General features: G+C 44.1%; 1 protein-coding gene across 4 annotated transcripts in view; it reads right to left on the bottom strand.

The window, feature by feature from the left end:
• Positions 1 to 13,245, bottom strand: part of KIF12 (kinesin family member 12) — a 29,814-nt gene extending 16,569 nt beyond the window's left edge. For 2 of the 4 annotated variants that reach the window (XM_036748031.1, XM_036748033.1), the window contains exons 1-16: positions 13,100 to 13,245; positions 12,899 to 12,964; positions 12,640 to 12,718; positions 11,918 to 12,045; positions 11,420 to 11,495; positions 10,717 to 10,851; positions 10,331 to 10,466; positions 8,478 to 8,569; positions 6,740 to 6,887; positions 5,376 to 5,494; positions 5,054 to 5,155; positions 4,562 to 4,667; positions 4,101 to 4,191; positions 2,845 to 2,931; positions 2,516 to 2,633; positions 2,297 to 2,395 (exon numbers count right to left, since the gene is read on the bottom strand). In XM_036748031.1, coding sequence (XP_036603926.1) covers positions 2,297 to 2,395; positions 2,516 to 2,633; positions 2,845 to 2,931; positions 4,101 to 4,191; positions 4,562 to 4,667; positions 5,054 to 5,155; positions 5,376 to 5,494; positions 6,740 to 6,887; positions 8,478 to 8,569; positions 10,331 to 10,466; positions 10,717 to 10,851; positions 11,420 to 11,495; positions 11,918 to 12,045; positions 12,640 to 12,718; positions 12,899 to 12,964; positions 13,100 to 13,140 — 1,623 coding nt within the window. In that variant the 5' untranslated portion in view covers positions 13,141 to 13,245. Of the gene's footprint in view, positions 1 to 2,296; positions 2,396 to 2,515; positions 2,634 to 2,844; positions 2,932 to 4,100; positions 4,192 to 4,561; positions 4,668 to 5,053; positions 5,156 to 5,375; positions 5,495 to 6,739; positions 6,888 to 8,477; positions 8,570 to 10,330; positions 10,467 to 10,716; positions 10,852 to 11,419; positions 11,496 to 11,917; positions 12,046 to 12,639; positions 12,719 to 12,898; positions 12,965 to 13,099 lie in introns of those variants that run through there. The other 2 variants (XM_036748032.1, XM_036748034.1) reach the window with 2 other exon arrangements.
• Between the last annotated feature and the right edge of the window lie 5,240 nt (positions 13,246 to 18,485).

The following is an 18,485-nucleotide window of genomic DNA, read 5'->3' as shown; positions in this document are numbered from 1 at the left end:
TATATTAAGGAAATACCCTAGAATTATATACCTAGAGTTCAGCAACCTTGCAATTAATAAAGGTTCTTATAATACTCTTGTGGACAAGACACAGAGATGTGGATTGGATGAGCGTTCACCCTGATAGATTTAGAGCTGGTTGGATGAGACACCCAGAATGTTGGGACAAAGGTCACCCTGGAGGGAGGTCTCTCGTGACATATCACAGGGCATGTCCTTTGTCCTGTGCTGTTCCAAAATTTATTGATAAAATGTTGATCTAGGCAAAGATTTAATGTTCATTAAATTTGTGTACATCATATATCTGGGAGGAACTAACATCTTGGGAGATAAAATCAACATTCATAAAAATTGATAGGCTAGAATGGTGAGCTGAGGCTAATAAGATGAAATTTAATATGTGATAAATATTAAGTCCTATATTTGGGTTAAAAAATGAATTGTATAAATATGGCTATATTTAATGTTAATGTGAAAAGAAGAAAGGAAATATGCATTTATTAAGCACCTGCTATATGCCAGGCACAGCTAAGCACTTTGCAAATTTATCTCATTTAACTCTCACAACCATCCAAGGAAATAGGTGTCATTATTAACCCCATTCTATAGTTGTGGAAACTGAGTCAGACACAAGTTAAATGACCTGCCTAGGGTTGCACAGCTAGTAAGTATCTACGACTGAATTTGAACTCAGGTTTTCCTGATTCCAGGCCCAGTGATCTATCTGCTGTGTCACTTGCTGCCTCTAAGAAAATGGGGACTTTAGTGGTTTTAACTATTAGCAAACTCTGCATGAGTCAAGAATATGATGTGGCCCATCTCAGGCTACATTAATGGAAGCAAAGCATCCTTTGTACTCTGATCAGATCCCATCAGGAGAATTTTATTCATTTCCAGGTAGCACACCCTAGGAAGGACATTAACTGCATCTGCAGAAGGGTAGCTAGGAGGGTGAAAGGATTCAAAATCATTAAATATGAAGGAATAATGGGAAGAAAACAAGATTTGGACATGGAGAGCTTGATCCTGGCTCTGCTGCTCACTGCCTGAGACTTGGGACAAATCACTTCTCTCTGGGATTTGGTTTCCTCATCTATAAAGTGAGTGGAGTTGGCTCGGATGACTTCTAAATCATCCTTCTGAGTGAACCTTCCAGCTCTAATCTAACGCTATCATCCTACAAGTGTTTAGCCTGGAAACGAGGGAGACATAAGGAGCACACGGACCTGAGAGGGAGCTTTGAGGCTATCCAGGCCAACCCCTTCCTTTTAAAGATGAGGAAGGGCTTTCATATGGAAGAAGGTTTAGACCCATTGTGCCTGGCCACTCTAGGGCAGAAGGTACAGAAGCAGATTTTGTCTCTATAGCAGGAAGAGCTTGCTAACAATTAGTTACCCAACAGTGGAACAGACTGCTTCAATATCATACAATAGATTTAGAACTTTTTGCTGTCATAGATTATTGTTCATCCTTCATTCTCAGAGAGGACCAATGACATCGGGAGGGTGATATCTTGACTTGCAAGTGAATTGGATTTCAGTGAGGCAGGGCTGTGCAAAGCCATCAACCTCACTTTCTCCTCCAGAATCATTACAGTCCAGTGGCAAGGCATAGGTCAGGGTGATTGGTGATGACCCAGGATGCAGTGGGAGACGCTGGCCTTTTTAAGCTAAGGTCTTTCCCAGGCCTCAGTTTGTCTGAGGCAATGCCCATTCAGTAATTAAAGGCCGAGTAAGAATTAAGGCAAAAGACGGCCTAGTTTGCCTTCTCAAAAGAATCAGCCTGAGAGGAGAAGACTTTCAGAGTTTCTGGCCAGAACAGAAATAATTGCTATTCACACTCACTCTAAGCCATCAAAACCCAAACAATACCTATTATCGGTCAGTGAGTGAGAGCCTAGTCTGGAGAATCATTGTTAGGGAAATTACTTCAGGTAGGATTGGGACTAGGTAAACTGAGGCTTCACCCAGCTGTAAGATTCTATAGTCTTTCAACAAGCATTTGCTAACTGCCTTCTATGTGTCAGGTGCTGTGCTAGACACTGATGTGATGAAAACCAAAATGAACCTATTTCTGTGATCAAGAATCATATTCTATTGGGAAAAACAAGATAAAAACATCTAAGTGCTGTGCAAAGTAAATAAAAAGTCACATGGTTCTACACATGAAAAAATCGGGACCCACAGAGAGGAAGTGACTCATCCCAGGTCCCAGAGTGAGCTCAAGGGTCCTGTTGCTGAGTCAAGGGCTGCTTCTACTAGAAACCGATCATATTCTTTCCCATGGCTTGTCCTACCTGGGCCTGACGGAGCCGAGAACCAGCACATGGAGGCAGAGGAGCGTAGCACAGGAAACAGAGCTGGTTGCAGTGACAAGAACAGAGGCGGGGCAGCACCTGTTACATGTAGGAAAGTATAGTGAAGACTCCTGCTGGTTCTGAGGACCCCCGGCCACCCCCAGGCTGAGGTGGGTGCTGCTTTTCTGTCTCTAGCAGGGGCCAGGGAACCAGACTCACATGGCAGGCCAGAGCTTGGCAGTGCCCTTGAGATGCTGAGCAGGGGCAGAGCAGGGTGGGACTAGAGAAATGCCGAGGAGGGCATTGGATACTGTGGCCGGCAGAGCTGAGGAGGCGCCTGTAAGAGATATTAGGGGAGCAATGTCATCAGAAAGAAGGAAGAGATCTGGGTATTGCTGGGCCTTGGCTCTCCCTCCTAGAACCCCAGCACCTTCTGGGCTCCTGGGCAGAGGAGGCACAGTCCCCCCAAAGCACGGTCTTGATTCCATGTCTTCCCAGGGCTCCCACAGAGTGGAGGTCCCATCCTCAGCCCCCTCCCAACCTCTCACCTCTTGAGCTCTTTAAGCTGTTGAACCAAGACTTGCTGCTTATTCCAGGCATGGTCCCTGCTGCTCTGAAGATGATATTTTTCCTCTCTGGGGGAAGAGCATAACAAGAAGAGAAACCCCTTCTCCCTTTTCCTCCCATACCCTCTTCTGCTCCTTATCCAGAGAATAACCCTATCAGGCTGCCCAGGTCATGAGGCATCACTGGGGACAATCTGACCTACTGCTTATGGAACTCTCCGTAAGGACTAATGGTCCTGGGAGAGATGAGGGTAGGGGCAGAGTGGAATGGCTTTGAGCTAAAATACGCCCTCACATTCATACCATACTCTGTACAGCTTCTCTAACTGGATCTTCACAGAACCCCTGAGATTATTCCATTTTATAGGTGGAAAGACTGAAGCTCAAAGAGGGAAGTGATTCCGAGGTCACAAATTTGGTTACTGTGATGAATTTAAATCTATTGATGAACACACATGTGCACGCACGCACTCACACACACACACACACACAAATGTACAATGTTAAACTTGGAAGGGACTTTTGAGATTTTCTTGACAGAAATCAAGAAAGCCCAGAGAGGAGAAATGACTTCCAAGGTCAGAATTCTTAGAGTGTAAGCTCTATGAGGACAGAGTTTATGTCTTGTACTTTATATTTATATTTCCTCGTACCCCCTACAATGTCTAGCACATAGTAGGCACTCAGTGAATATCCGGTGAATGGATAGAGATGATGTTGGCTCCCAAGGTCAAGGTCCTTTCTAGCACAACACAGATTGGTTGGGGGAGGATGCAGAGAGGGAAGTGGAAGGGTAACACCTAGGTTAGGAAAGCTAGATTTGGGGTCAGTCAGGGTAGAAGTCCCAACAACAAACATGTATGTAGAGGTTTTGCTAAGCTCTTTGGGAAGATAAAAGGTTCAGATATGGCACAATGTTATCCACATAGAGTTTATAGTCTGGTAGAGGGAGAGGATGATGATGATGATGATGATGATGATGATAATTAGCGTTCATATAGAACTTCAAGGTTTATAAAGCACTTCACAAATATTATCTCATTTCATCTTCACAATAACCCTGGGAGGTAGGTGCTATGATTATTCCCATTTTACAGATAAAGAAACTGAGGCAGACAGAGGTTATCACCTGCGTACATCTGAGAATTGTTTTTTTTAATGTATATGAGGTCTGAGGGAGAAGGTTGTTATTGAACTTTGGGTTTGGGTTGGGGTTGGGGCAAAAATAGAGTCCTTACCTAAGCTGTTGGTTCTCCAGCATGAACTCCTGTAGCATCCCATAGAGGCTTCTCTCAGCCCAGCCAGACTGGGACCCCCTCCTCCTGGAGGCTACAGGAGGAATGGAGGGGAAGGGGGATCTGTATGCTACCCAGAAGCCCTGTGGGAAGCTTGGAGATCCACTTTCAGCTTCCTTTTGGGCTGGGAGTGGGAGTAGGGTGGGGATGGCAGGGGGGTTGAATCCCTACTCTTTCTCCTACTCCCTATCAGATCCATAACTAAGGTGGCATGCATTAGCTTTCGTCCCAGGGATGCCTAAAAGGCATTAACAGCAGCAGATCCAGGGTGTGTTTCTTTTCCATGGTACCCACACACTGGATGAACTCCTCCATGGTTTGGTCCTACTCAATCTTATTCTTACCACCCCTTTGTCTCAGGTTCATGAATTCCTTGTCATAGGTCTCCTTCCCAATCCTCATACCCTTGTGACCCAGAGGCTGCTCCAGTCTCTGTTTCAGCATCAAATTCTCCTGACGGAGCCGCTGGATCTCCTCCTCAAGTCCAAGAGGCTGTGGATCCAGGGAACCCTATAAAGCAAAGCTTGGGGGGGTTAACATGAGAGATGGTTATGTCTGCTCTGACCCCAGCTTTGCCCTAACTCTAACCTATCTAGTTAGAGGATAGGATTTAGAACTGAAAGGGGGCTTAGAGACCATCTAAGTCCAACCCCAACATTTTGTAGATAAAGAACCTGAGGCCCAGAGAGGTAAAGCTATTTGCCCTAAGGTTACACAGGCAATAGATATGAGCCCTAGAATTCAAACCCGGGCTCTCATTCTAAATCCAGCACTCCAGCCACTAAACCACAATTGTCCCCCTAGCCCAGCTGTAATGGTCCCTAACTTCAGTCTTCCCCTCCACCCCCTACTTGATCCCAACCTTCTCGAGACCGTCCCAACTAAATTGTCCTCACCTTAGGCATGGGCCGGGTGGTGATCCTCTGAGCTCGGCTGGCATAGCGTAGTGTATTGAGTGTTTCTGGGAGGGACTGGGCTGAAGGGGACACACAGGCCACCTGTGTGAGAGTTAGAGCTTAGTTGAGAGAAGGAAAAAAAAGGAATAAGAAAGTCCTTTTTCCTGAATTTCTGCTTTCTGCCCTAACCATTCCATAAGCCTGGCCTGTTCCCTTCTCCCTTGGACGTATCTCATGGGGGTCAGAGAAGAGTGCAGGATTGGAGGGTTGAGAGTACCTAGATCCCTTACTCTAGAATTCCTTCCTTGTGCCCCACCCATACCATGAGGGTGATTCCATTGCCACCCAGAGAATCTGCCAGCAGTCGGGTGAGCTTGCTGTCCCTGTAGGGAATGTGGTTCTTCTTCTGTCGTGGGTCCAGTAGCAGAGAGATGCAGTGACCTGCGGAGAGTAGGATGGCGAATTCCATGGAAAGCCACGGGGCTGCCATATTCCCCAAGGACCTTGCAAGGGGGCTGAAAAGGCAAAGGATGGGATCATAGAATGTAGGATGGGGAGGAACCTTGGAAATCATCTGGTACACCTCTATAATTTAAAAGATGAAGAAGACTGAAGCCCAGAAAGTTTAAATGATTTGGACAATGTCACAGAAGTAGGAATGAAAAGATCTAGAATGTGAGCCCCAGTCTTCTGCTTTTAAGTCTTTTTCTCCAAATCTGTGCTTCTGCTCAGGCTATCCCTTGCATATCCATGCCCTCCCCATCCTTCAAGGCCCAGCCCAGTTCCACCTCCTACGGGAATCCTTCATTGATTATCCCATTGCTTCCTCTTCCAAATTCTTATCGTACTTAAGAGAGTATAATAGGATCAAGTGCTAAGTGATTTAAGCCTGCTCATAGCCCTTGTGTTGAGGAAAAATAATAGTCTTCTGAGAGAATGCAGAGTCTAGGACAGTCAGGAGACGAGGATTGTTCCTATTCACATTTACTGAATATTTCTCATTATGTGAGAAGCAGCGTGGCATCATGGTTAGAGAGCCAGCCTTGCAATCTTGAGCACTTGGTTTAAATCTTTCCTCCAGCATGTACTGTCCATGTCACCTTGGGCAAGTCACTTAACCTCTTGGCACCCCAGGCAACTATCTAAGACCATAAGTTGCAGATCAGGGGCTGACATGCATTAATGGAGGGAGTTTCTTCATTGGCAGTTTCCTGTAGAGTGGAATCTTGGGTATGATCCAATAACCAAACCAAACCAAAAACAACCTACTACCTGTTAGATGCCTTTTTGGAGTAGAACTAAATATAACACATGGACCCTACTCTCAAGAAGGTTTGACCATGTACAAGGTCTTTCCCCTTTTTGAGCCTCAAGTCCCTCATTTGTTGAATGAAGGGGTTCAAACTAGGTAGTTTCTAAGGCTTTCATCTCTGACAATCCATATTCTAATGTGCATCGAGGTCTGACATCCTATGAATCTATGGCATCACCACAAGACTATAAGCCAACTCTAATGGGGACCAGGTCTTCTCCTCCCCCACCCTCATTGCACAGAGGCGGCTAAATACACAGTAGGTTCTTAATTAAAAAAAAATCTGAAGTGTATTGATTAATGGAAGATGGAAAAGGAGAGTCCAGGTATGGAGGACACATGGCAGAAGCCCCAGTCAAACCCTCTTGGTTTACCCAGAGCTAGCAAGCTGCGGTTGATGTTGCTGGCCTCCAGCATCAGCTCTCCTCGAGAACGTGTGGCTGCTACTTTCTCGCTGCCCGCCAGATCCACAAAGCACAGCTTTCCAAATGTCTGCTTTTTTGGCCTGCTGGGGGACCCCTGCTGAAGGAAGAGTCAGAAGCCTACTTGGGAGGTACTGCCCTCCTCCCATCCAAAGAGGATGGAAAGTTTAAAATTGAAAGGGACCTGAGTAGTCATCTGGTCTAACAATTTCATTTTATGGATGAGGAAAGTGAGACCCAGAGAGGTTAGTGACTTGCACGAGGTTACATAGATAGTGGAGACAGGATTTAAACCCAAGTCTTTTGGTCCCCAATCCAGTCCTTTCCATGGTATCATGATTCTAGAGCTGAAACCCATAACACTGCTGAGTGAGTCTGAACCTTATTAAAATGTAATCTGGAAATATTCAGCAAAATAAATAAAAATACAATAGAACATAGATAATGTTAATATGTGGTTTTCTAAGTCACTGTGTGGCCCTCAGAGATCCTTATGTATCAGTTAGTGGACAATTTCTATTTGAATTTAACCCACTGGCTGAGATCCTCTAATCTAAACCATACCTAAGCAAGGTTCTTTTAGCAACATTTCTGAAAACCTCCATTTGAAGTCTCTCCAGTGATGGGGGACTCACTATCTGATAAAGCAGCCCATTCCACTTTGGGGCAGCTTTCATCTTTAGGAAGTCTTTTTTATGTGGAACCAAAATTTGTTTTTCTGCCACTTTGATCCATTGCTCCTAGCTGTGTCCTCTGATGTTTAAGCAGAACAAGCCTCATCATCTCTTTTCCATATAATAGCCATTTAAATACTAGAAGACAATCCTCATGTTCCTTTTGAAGGGAGACATGGGGGACCCTTTGAAGAGTCCCCAGGCATCTTGGTGTGACCAATCTGTCATTTGGTGTAGAATCAAATTATCTGCACTAACAGACAGGGAGGCAGTGGTCACCAACAGGCCAAAATAACTAATAAACCCTTAGTTATTTCTATTTGTTGTTCACTCATTTTTCAGTTATGTCCAACTTTTTGTGAACCCATTTTCATGGTAGAGATACCAAAATGGTTTTCCCATTTCCTTCTCCAGCTCATTTTACAGATGAGGAAACTGATACAAGCAGGGTGAAGTGACCTGCCCAGGGTCACACAGCTAGGAAGTGTCTGAGGCCAGATTTGAACTCAGGAAGCGTAGTCTTCCTGTCCACAGGCCCTGCACTCTGTCCACTGTGCCACCTAGCTGCCTCAGTTATTTCTGTTAGGCTTTATCAATCCCTCCTCTTTAGTCCATATTCCTCCTTCTCTTTCCTGCTCCCTATACCTGCTCCCATCTTAGCACAATTAATTTTCAAACTAAGTACAGCTCAGGCTATGTTAACTGGAGAGATGAGTCAGGTGGGGAATTATCCTGAAATTAAAATTATTAAATTAAAATTATCCTGAAAGGCAAGAAACAAATGTGAAATAATTCACTGGTGGGTAATTGAAAGATGAATTTATTTGAGGCTGAAAGTCAGGAAGTGTCTGGTATCTTTCCTCTGGGAGCTTCTCTTCTAAGATAAGCATCTTGGACATTGTTTCCTGCCACCCTCCCCTCCCTCAATACACAAAATACCCCGGGGGGGGGGGGGGGGGGGAGGGGGCGGGGGGGGGGGGCCCACACACACTCCTTTCTTGGTGAGGCCAACTCACAGTAGGACACTGAATATTGATAGTGAATAGGGCGTGGCTACGGCTGGAGACTTCATTCAGACTGTGAGCTGAACTCCTACGCCTCCGAAGACCTAGGGAAGAGAGTGGTATGGACAAATATTAGATTCTGTGACTGGGGACATGCAGAAGAAGAAGTAGATATGTCCTCATCCCCAGGCTGGGTGGTGGAGGATTGAGTCAGCTAAGGAAATCTCTAGACCGAAGATATCTGGTTACTCATTTCCATCCAGAAAAGTATCTCCATATTGCCTACACACCATGACTTTTGATTTTAACAAGCTTCATTACATTTATATCTTACTTTGGGTTTACAAAATGTATTCAAATCTAAGTCTTCATTTTATCCTTACAACATATAGGCAGGGTAAAGATTATTATCCCTGGAATATCAGCTTCAATAGTCTCTCCCACAGAAACTATAGATTCTATTACTGTATGTTTAAGAGGCAATGAAATTTTGTCATTACAATTTAACTGTTATTCTTTGAGGAGTCTATGAGGAGAAAGAGAGCTTAATATTTGTTCTGGAGGGACTACTAATTGTGATATCTGAAGACAGGAGAGAAAAAGAGACTTAAGAGAATTTATTTCCTTAGAGAATCTAGTTCAACTTTTGTCTTTTAAAGAAACAAGAATTCTCTAGAAAAGTCTTTAATTGGCATCCTGAGAAAACTAAATGGTGGGGCTGTGTTTACAGAACTGAGGTGTTGGTTAAACATAATATGGCTTTCTCATAGCTAGTGTATCTTAAATCATTATATGTGTCTGGTTTTTTATTGTTGATTATACTGTTAATAAATTATATAGTCATTAACCCTGATATTTATTTAGGCCCAGGCTATCAGGGAATTTGATATAGAGAGATGCTCAAAAGCTTATGAGAACATAGGAAAATAAATTTCACCAGACAAATAAATAAAATTTAATTAACTAGAATGGAAGTTCAATATTAATTGATTGATGAGAGAGATACTATACTTTTAGTAACTAGTAAGGAAATATCAAAATATTGCCTTAAAACTCCAGTACAAGAATAAGAAAAATGAACTAGCAGCAGGTCAAAGAGGTGATCACTCCACGTAGGCTACATGTAAGGGTAGTTCAGACCCAAACCCCTGCTAAATCCCAATTTTAAGGATGAGCAAACTGAAGAGCAGAAGTTAAATGACTTACCCAAGGAGACAGAAAACTAAGACTCAAACCTGGGACTCCCAATTCTGGTCCAGTGCATTTTCTACTATATTACTAGATAATTGAGTGCTGAGGATTTGAGTCTGAGGACCTGGATTTACATCCAGGCTCTGCTTTGTACTATTTGTGTGGCCTTGGCTAAGTCACTTTGCCTTTATCACCCTCAGTCTCCACATTTGCAAAATGAGGGTGTTAAACGACGTGACTTCTAAGGTCCTTTCCAGTTCTATAGCTTTGTGAAGTTGCGATTGGCTTTTTCTGTGCCTTTCTTCATACAATTCTCTCTCCCAAGTGTGCCTTCCTCCACCCCAGCTGTGCCCATTGAAAAGCCTATCCATCCTTTAAGGATCCAAGTCAAACATCACCTTTTTGATACAGACTGCTCTCCCTCCCACCCCCACCAAGAACCCTCCTTTGAATTCAAATACAATGTCATATTCTGCTTTGAATTGTCCTAAGTATCCTTATCTTATATTTCCAAGTGGACTATAAGGTCTTTGAGAACAGGGACTGGCGTGGCATGCTTGTCTGTACCCCCTTCACCACCTGATTCCTAGGAGCTAATTCATAACCGGGCACAGAATCACTCAAAAAGTTTCTTGAGAGCTGCTCCTAATCCCAAGGACCCCTGGGCTCTGTACCTTCCAGCAGGAGCTCCATCACTTCCTCAAATGTGCCAAATTTGACTGCTTTCAGCTTTTCTACATAGAAGCCCCGGGTCTTGTTCCAGCGAACAGGGAGGTGATGGTGAGGCCCTTGACTCAACAAGTCTCTAACCTGGAGGGTCAAATGAAGAGGGAAGAGAAACACACCCTCTGCCCATGAATCACTCTCTTCTACTACTCCCAAGCAGACATAAGCCCCTGACTTGGGTCCTGAATCCATCTCCATGACAACAAACCCCTGATCCACATCTTCACCCTAATTCCCATTTCCCTCTTAATCTGATACTCCCTCCCCAAGGCCCAAATAAAAGGCTCCTTGAGCAAGATCTTCCTGTCTACTTTTCTACCCCATTTGGCCCCACCTGTTCATTGTAGATTTCTAAGTAAGAGGCACTGAGAGTGATAGGGGTCCCAATATGCTGGACTTTATCCAAGAGACAGGCAAAGGACCTCTGCATGAGTCCAGTTAGGCTGGGGGGCACGGTTTCCCCTTCTCCCTACAATGGAAGGGAAGACAGAGGGTGTAGATAAGTCTAGAACCTGATAATGATACAGAGTGGTAGAAAGAGAAGTATATTGGGCTCCATGAGACTTGCATCCTTCATGAGACTGGCTCTGTCACTAACTTACTCTGCGTGACTCAAGTGACAAGCCTTTTTTTTTAAACTTTGAGTTTCATTCTCTTCTTTATTTGTAAAGTAGGGACAACAGCCCTCTCTCTGCCTACCTCACAGGACTATTATGAGGATCAAATAAGATGCGAAAACTGCCATGGAACACAATTGCTATTGAGGCCTACAGTATTGGGCTTAAGCCACCTTTGCCAGCATAGACCTGGAGTCATTTAGTCCAAGTGTTTCTCCACAGACTTAATTTCTGAAGTTCTAACCTAAATCTCTTATGCTATGACTAAAGGTTATTTGCTCCTTTCACTTGTGTTTTTGGTGGTTGTGGTTGCTGTTGTTGGTGCACTGAGATCAGCAATGACTGTTACTGTTGGTTGGTCACCTTGGTGATCTCCAAGTCTCAGGTGGGTGAAACAGATAGGAATGGGGGAGTACTTACCTGGGGAGAAGGCCCTGTCAGAGTATAGGTCTTCCCGGAGCCTGTCTGGCCAAAGGTGAAGGCTGTGCAGGAGAAACTGCAAATAGGAAAGGCTAGAGCATAGATACTGAGATAAAGGGCCAGGGGTAGATGGGACCCAGAGACTGGGGACTGTATAGAGAGAATGGAAGAGAAGGGCTAAATCATGAGTGATTGGGGTGGAATGAGAGAAAAGGAATGAGTTAGGAAAAAGTGGTAGGAATGGAGGGACTTGGGAGCTGGGCAGGGGTGGGGAATCTGTGGCCTTCTAGGTCCTTAAGTGCAGCTTTTTGATTGAATCCAAATTTTACAGAATTCTGGTGTTGAGCTTTTTTACCCCAGCATTGGCCCCAGGAAGTCTTCACTCGTGCAAGACAGAAAGTTTTACTGGTTGGGAAACTAAGGAGAAAAGGATTGGGGTCCACTAGAGGATTTGGGTAGTGGGAGTTTGGGAGGGGATGAAATAGACAGGAACCTTACCCACGGAGAGCAAACTCCACCAGACGCTGGACTCCACTGCCTTGAAACACTTCATCCTGAGTGCGGGCTCCGTCCAACACTACGCTGAAGTGAAAGGCAACATCCCTGCCACCACCTACAGGACTCACCTGGGGATGTGTGGAAGCTTAGGGTCCAACCAGAGAGAGGGTGTGTGTGTGTGTGTGTGTGTGTGTGTGTGTGTGTGTGTGTGTATGTGTGTGTGTGTGTGAGAGAGAGAGAGACAGAGAGAGAGAGAGACAGAGAGAGACAGACAGAGAGACAGAGACAGAGACAGAGAGAGAGAGAGAGAGAGAGAGAGAAAGACAGAGAGACTGAGAGAGAACAAAAGAGAGTGAGAGAGATAGTGAAAGAGAGACAGGCAGAGAGAGAGAGAATAACAACAAAAAAGATTGAGAGGGAGGCAGGTGGGGGAGGGACACCAGGGCAAGGGGTCTGAGGAATCCAGATAGATACTTAGACAATGTTGGGGTCACTATGGTTGATTCCTCTACTCATAGCACTGGGGGACCGGGCAGGACAGGAGAGGAAACCTTCATGCAGGGGGTGTTTAGGTGAGGAATTTGGGGGACTGAGAAGACAGAGACCCCTCTGAGCTAAAGAAAAGGAAGATTCAGGCTGAGACTGGGCTCAGAAGAGAGGAAGTTGTATAAACAAGGAAGTGAGAAATCCACAAGGGAGGGGGTAGATGGGGAGAGTCTTACCTGCAGAGTCCTGGGGCCAGAACAGTGAAGAACACTTTGCTCCCCCCTACGCAGCTCAGCCTGGTTCATGGGGCGGATTCTGCAGGGGTACAATCTTCCTCTCTGGTCCCTGCTCTGACTTCACTCAGCACTTGTGTCCCTTCCCCCCCCTCACGCCCCCCCCCCCGCCCCCGCCCCGCCCATGGTTTTACTTAGCTCATCCCCAGCTATCTGCCTTTCCCTCGGATTCAAACAGAATCGTGCTCCCACAATTCCTCACCTAAGCACCACCTGGATTGGTGTTTCCATTCCTTCTGCCCTCTCTCCCAGGTCTTGGGGCAGGTCCCTAAAGAAAGTTACTGAAGTCACCACCTCCTCACAGCTACCCCCACCTACCCAGCTCCCCTCCTTATCCCCGCCCATCCCACCAGCTCCATCTGGAACCATGAAGTCTGTGGGCACAGGGTACCCTGGGACTCACCCAGTGGGACACTGGAAGGGTTCTCCATTTCTGACTTCCATGGTGAATCATGTACCTGCTATGACCATAGCTGGGTCTTTGCCTGGGAAAGGCCAGAGCATGTGGAAGAGATGAAGCAGTCTAAACTCTCATACCTGGAGGAAAAGAGACTTCCCTCAGCTTCTACAATAACTCCTCCTCCCTGATGCCACACAGAGGCCCACCTCCTCCTCCCACCCCCACAAAGTTAAAAACTCACTCCTCATCCCAGAAGCCATCGGGAATCTGCCCAAGGCTGTAAAGCATGTGGGTAGTTAAAGATTTACCGCCACAGAATGTCTGGATCAGGTTTACCACATGGGTGGGTTAAGAGCAAGGTGAAGCCTTGAGGTAACATATTCATAAAGGGGCCCCATTCGATAAGAGGTTTTGCTTGTGATACATTTTAGAATAAAAATGAGATGGAGTGTCTTTTGGGGACAACTGCCCTTTCTGTTCTTATAATAGGTATTGTAGAACATTTGACTTAAGAAGTACTCTGAAGACCATCTGGTCCAGTTCTCTTGTTTTACAGACAGAAAAAGTGAGACCCCAATACGGGAAGTGATTTTCTCAAAGTCAGACAGTGGAGGAAGTATGACCAGAACTCAGATATCCTGACCCTGACCCTGATGTCCTCTGTGGGAAAGTGACTTGAGTCCTTTTGTTTCTTATGTGAATTATCTCTAAGATTCTGGTCCTCTCTGGCTACTAAGCTGAGAGGGGAAGGATCTGCCTCAGGTCTAAGGTCCAAGCTAAAAGGAAGATGTAATTTCCCCAACTGCCAGTTTTATTCCCTTCTAAAGCCAGGGCTGAACTTGGCAGAGAAGACTCTCCTCCCCTCCAACCCAACCCCCACTGCTCTAGGAGGGGTGGGGTGGGGAACGCTGTAGTGGAGATCTGGTTAAACATTGTAGGATTGTCTGGGTGAAAAATGTCTAAATACCAAGACTGGTCTGCAGGAAAGCTAGGCTCTTTAACTCCATGAAGTCTGGCTCTAAGTAAGCTGGCCACACTGGGAAAATATGGGACGACTTGTGTGCTCCCAATCCTACATGAAGTCATAATCACTTATCCTGCCCCATGCTCATAGTGGAAACTCCAATAGCAAACTTCTTCAAGGAAAGACTTCTTCATGGATGGAGCATCTGGTCAGCCTCACCGACCCCACCCTGTCTGAAAGGATTTGCTTCTCTGGATCTCAGTGGACTGAATTTCATTTAGAAATTCATTTGGGTGAACAAACTTCTTTTACGAGGTACATACCCCTTAGAGTGAATTAGTTGAATTGGATGGCTCTTTTTCTGCCATTGGGAAGGGGAGAAGGGATGAAGAGAATAAGTATTTGTTTGGTACCTATGATGTGCCAGGCATTGTGCTGGGCACTTTACAAATATTATGTCATTTGGGCCTCACAGCAACCCTTTGAGGTAGATACTGTTATTATCCCCATTTTATACCTGAGGAAACTGAGTCAGACAGAAGTTAAATGACTTACCCAGGGTCACATAGCTAGTAGGTGTCTGAGGCCAGATTTGAACTCAGGTCTTCCTAACTCCAGGCCCAGTGCTTTATGCATTGAACTACCTAGCTGCCTGACCAGACCTGATGAGAGAATGGGTATGGCATGTGCACAGTGTGTAGAGTCCTGGACTTGGAGTCAGGAAGACTAAAGTTCAAATCCAGCCTTAGACACTTACTTGTTGTATGACCTTAAGCAAATCACTTAACCTCTTCTTGCCTCAGTTTCCTCATCTGTAAAATGGGAATAGTCATAACGCCTACCTCTCAGGGTTGCTGTGAGGATAAAATGGGATAAATGTAAAGCATTTTGCAAACCCTAAAGCGCTATGTAAATTCTAGATATTAATGTTAATGATATCAAAATGTCAGGGAAGAGAGAAGACAGGTCTGGGAAGCTCAGGGAAGCACGAAGTCACTGGATACTGGGGGGAGGGCGAGACAGGTGGAAGAAGGTTCCAGGAGTAGGGATGGAGCATAGAAAAAGAAATGGTAAGTGATCAAAGACAAACCTCCCCATCCTCCCACACACCCTTTCAATAGTTTCCAAGGGCTGATCTTCTGTCTTTTATATGAACATAATATAATTTATCTCATATGCTAGTCACATTTCCATGGCTGGTCATTCGTGAAGCATTTGATTTATTCTTCTGGGAAGGAACCTGGAATCAATACCTGATATTTCCTTCCATTTTAAAAAAGCAGATAATTTAAAATGTTGTGTATGCCCTGAAATCATCAAACAAATTCATTATGGTAGGAGAGTTCAGAATGTTCCTATTAAACAGAACTAGCAAACTGAGGCACTGGGAACTTTCTCCCTTTTTTCTTCCCGTTCTCTACCTCCCAACAAACATTAACTCTCAGGGGATGAGGGTTAAATACTAGAACATGATTTTCCACCATCAATTCTCCTTTCAAGACTGCAAGGAATAGGAGAGAGAGTGATGTCTTGAGAAGAGGTTGGCCCGAATGGAAGGTTAAGGGCACCCAGGGCTGAGTTGTAAGCCGCCACCCCCCCCACCCCCCCCACCCCCCGGTCAGAGGTGTGTTCAGCACCATGGATAGTTCCCAAGGGGTTGGAAGGCACAGGTCCTACCTAACATATCTATCTGATCATCCCCTTTAGCTTTGCAGCATTCTCTCCTCAAATCCCTAGAATTAAAATCAACAATTCAATGAAAACTATTAAGTACCTACTATGTGTAGGGCAAACAATAAGCATTTATTAAGCAATTACTGCATTCCAGGTACTATACTAGATGCTGGGTATACAAAGACAAAAATGAAACAATCTCTAGCCTCAAAGATGTAATGTTCTACAGGGAAGACAACATAAACATATAAATCTATATATGAAATAAATACAATTAAGTACTAGCAAGGGGAGACAACAGGAAAGTCTTCATGTAGAAACTTCAAGTTCTGGATTAGGACTTACTTGAGACCCTCTTACTTAGAGGAAGTTCCAGGATCAGGGAGAAAAGCAAAAATCTCCCAGATCTGGAAGAAAACAATTTACAGGAAGGATGGAAAGTAGCCACAAAAACACTTAAATGAGAAACAAAATGAAAAGTAAGTCCACTGGGTTCCTCCCTGTAGTCAGCTTTAAATGTGGGAAAGATCTACCAGACTTTTTGACTTGTGAGTCAAAGCTCCTGGTATTATTGGACTCTAAGAATAGATGCTGATGGAGTCTGGTTCATGCAGGACATTCCAGGCTTATCTTTCATAACATCATAAGATTCAGAACTGTAAGGGACCCTCTAGTCTTGGAAGCAATTATCTTTCTCAGCCTCATTATTTTACAGAGGAAACCCCTTGAGGACCAGAGAAGTGACGTGATTTGTCCATGGTCATACAGGTAGTAAGAGACAGAACTAGGATTTGAACCTAGGTTTTAAAAAATTTTTATGCAATTTTACTTTATCTTCAGTTCCAGATTCTTTTTTTCCCCTTCCCCTCTCCCATACATTGAGAAGGCAAGAAAAGCAAAAGCCATTACAAATATGTATGGTCATGCAAAACAAATTTTCATATTAGTCATGTTCCAGGGGAAAAAAAGAAAAGAAAATATGCTTCAGCCTGTACTCCAAAAAGCAGATAAATGTCCATTAATTCTCTGCTTGGAGGTGAATAGCATGTTTCATCATGAGTCCTTTAGAATTGTAGTTGGTTATTATGTTGATCGGAGTTACTAAGTATTGTAAAGATATTGCTGTGACTGTACGAGTTTTCCTTCTGGTTCTGCTCTCTTCACTTTGCATTAGTTCATACAAGTCTTCCCATGTTTTCTTCATTATTTCTTACAGCACAATAGTATTTGATTGTATTCATATGCCATAACTTGTTTAGCCATTCCCCAATCTAAGTATATCCCCTCATTTCCAATTCTTTGCCACCACAAAAAAAGCTGCTATAAATAGCATTGTACATGTGGGTCCTTTTCCTCTTTCTTTGATCTCTGGGAGTATAGGCCTACTAGTAGTACTGCTGGATCAAAGGGAATGCACAATTTAATAGCTTTTGGGGCATAAATCCAAACTGCTTTCCAGAATGGATGGGCCAGTTGACAGCTGTACCAGTGGTACATTAATGTACCTGGTTTCCAACAGCCCCTCCAGCATTAATTTTTTTTCTGTGTGAGGTTGTACCTTAGAGTGGTTGTAATTTGCGTCTCTCTAATTATTAGTGATTTAGAGTATTTTTCTGTGGCTATTGACAACTTGGGTTCCTTCAACTAAACACTGCTTATTCATATCCTTTGATCATTTATCAATTGGGAAGAACCCAAGTATTCTGATTCTAAATCCAGCACTTATTCCATTACACCAGGCTGTTCATAGGAAAATCTTTTTTAGTCAGCACTGTCACTGTCATTCATTAGTTTTCTCATTGTCATCATTACCATGACAACAATAATAGAAGTTCATGTGTATGTAAACTCTTAAATATATAAACTAACTTGTTCCCCACAAAACCCTTTGAGGAAGGTAATTCAAATATTTTCCCCATTTTTCCAACAGAGAAACAGGATCAGAGAGGTCAAGTGATTTACCTAAGATTTACCTAGCTTGGAAGGAGCAGGGCCAGGATCCAAATCCAAGTTTTCTGATGCTAAATCTGGTGTTCTTTTCCCTAAACCACAGCTACCTCTAATCACTTCCATTACATAATAGTAACTCACAGTCGTATAGTGCTTTAAGGTTTAAAAAGTGGTGTCTTCATGAAAGAACGTGATTAAGGCTCCCAACAAGTTGACTGACTTACTCTTTTTAGGAAGATGTGGATGAAATTTGAAAACCATGAGCAGGTGTGGATGGGTTGTAATCCACTTCATTGTGAGGAACATCCAAATTGATGAGATTCTAGATTCACTGGAATATTTCTTTACAACAATGCTATAATGAAGTTACCATGTTATCATCCTGAGAAAACTGAGTCTCTGTGAGTCTAAATAACCTGCTGAAAGAGAAACAGCCAGGGAGTGGTGGAAGTGGGACTTGAGCTCAGGTCTGCTGAATCATAACTCAATTCTCTTTCCATTGTCCCATGAACACCTCTGATCACCATCATGTTACCATCCTCACTGATGTCATTATCACCCCACTATCCTCTTCACCACCATGATCATCTTTCTTATTGTCACCATCACCTTCACTCTCAATACTATCAAAACCATCCACCCATCCTTCCATCTATCCATTTGGCAAGTAGGCTTCCTATGGGCCATGTCCTGAGGGTGATACAAAGATACAAAAGATACCAAAAGAGCTTACAGTTTATTAATATCAATATATTCTTCCTTACCTACCCCAGTGACACAGAAGTGAACTTGAAGGCAGGG

The sequence above is a fragment of the Trichosurus vulpecula genome, chromosome 3, assembly GCF_011100635.1.
Source record: "Trichosurus vulpecula isolate mTriVul1 chromosome 3, mTriVul1.pri, whole genome shotgun sequence".
NCBI lineage: Eukaryota > Metazoa > Chordata > Mammalia > Diprotodontia > Phalangeridae > Trichosurus > Trichosurus vulpecula.
The sequence above is the reverse complement of the archived record's forward strand: the minus strand, read 5'-3'. Positions and strand labels throughout refer to the sequence as shown.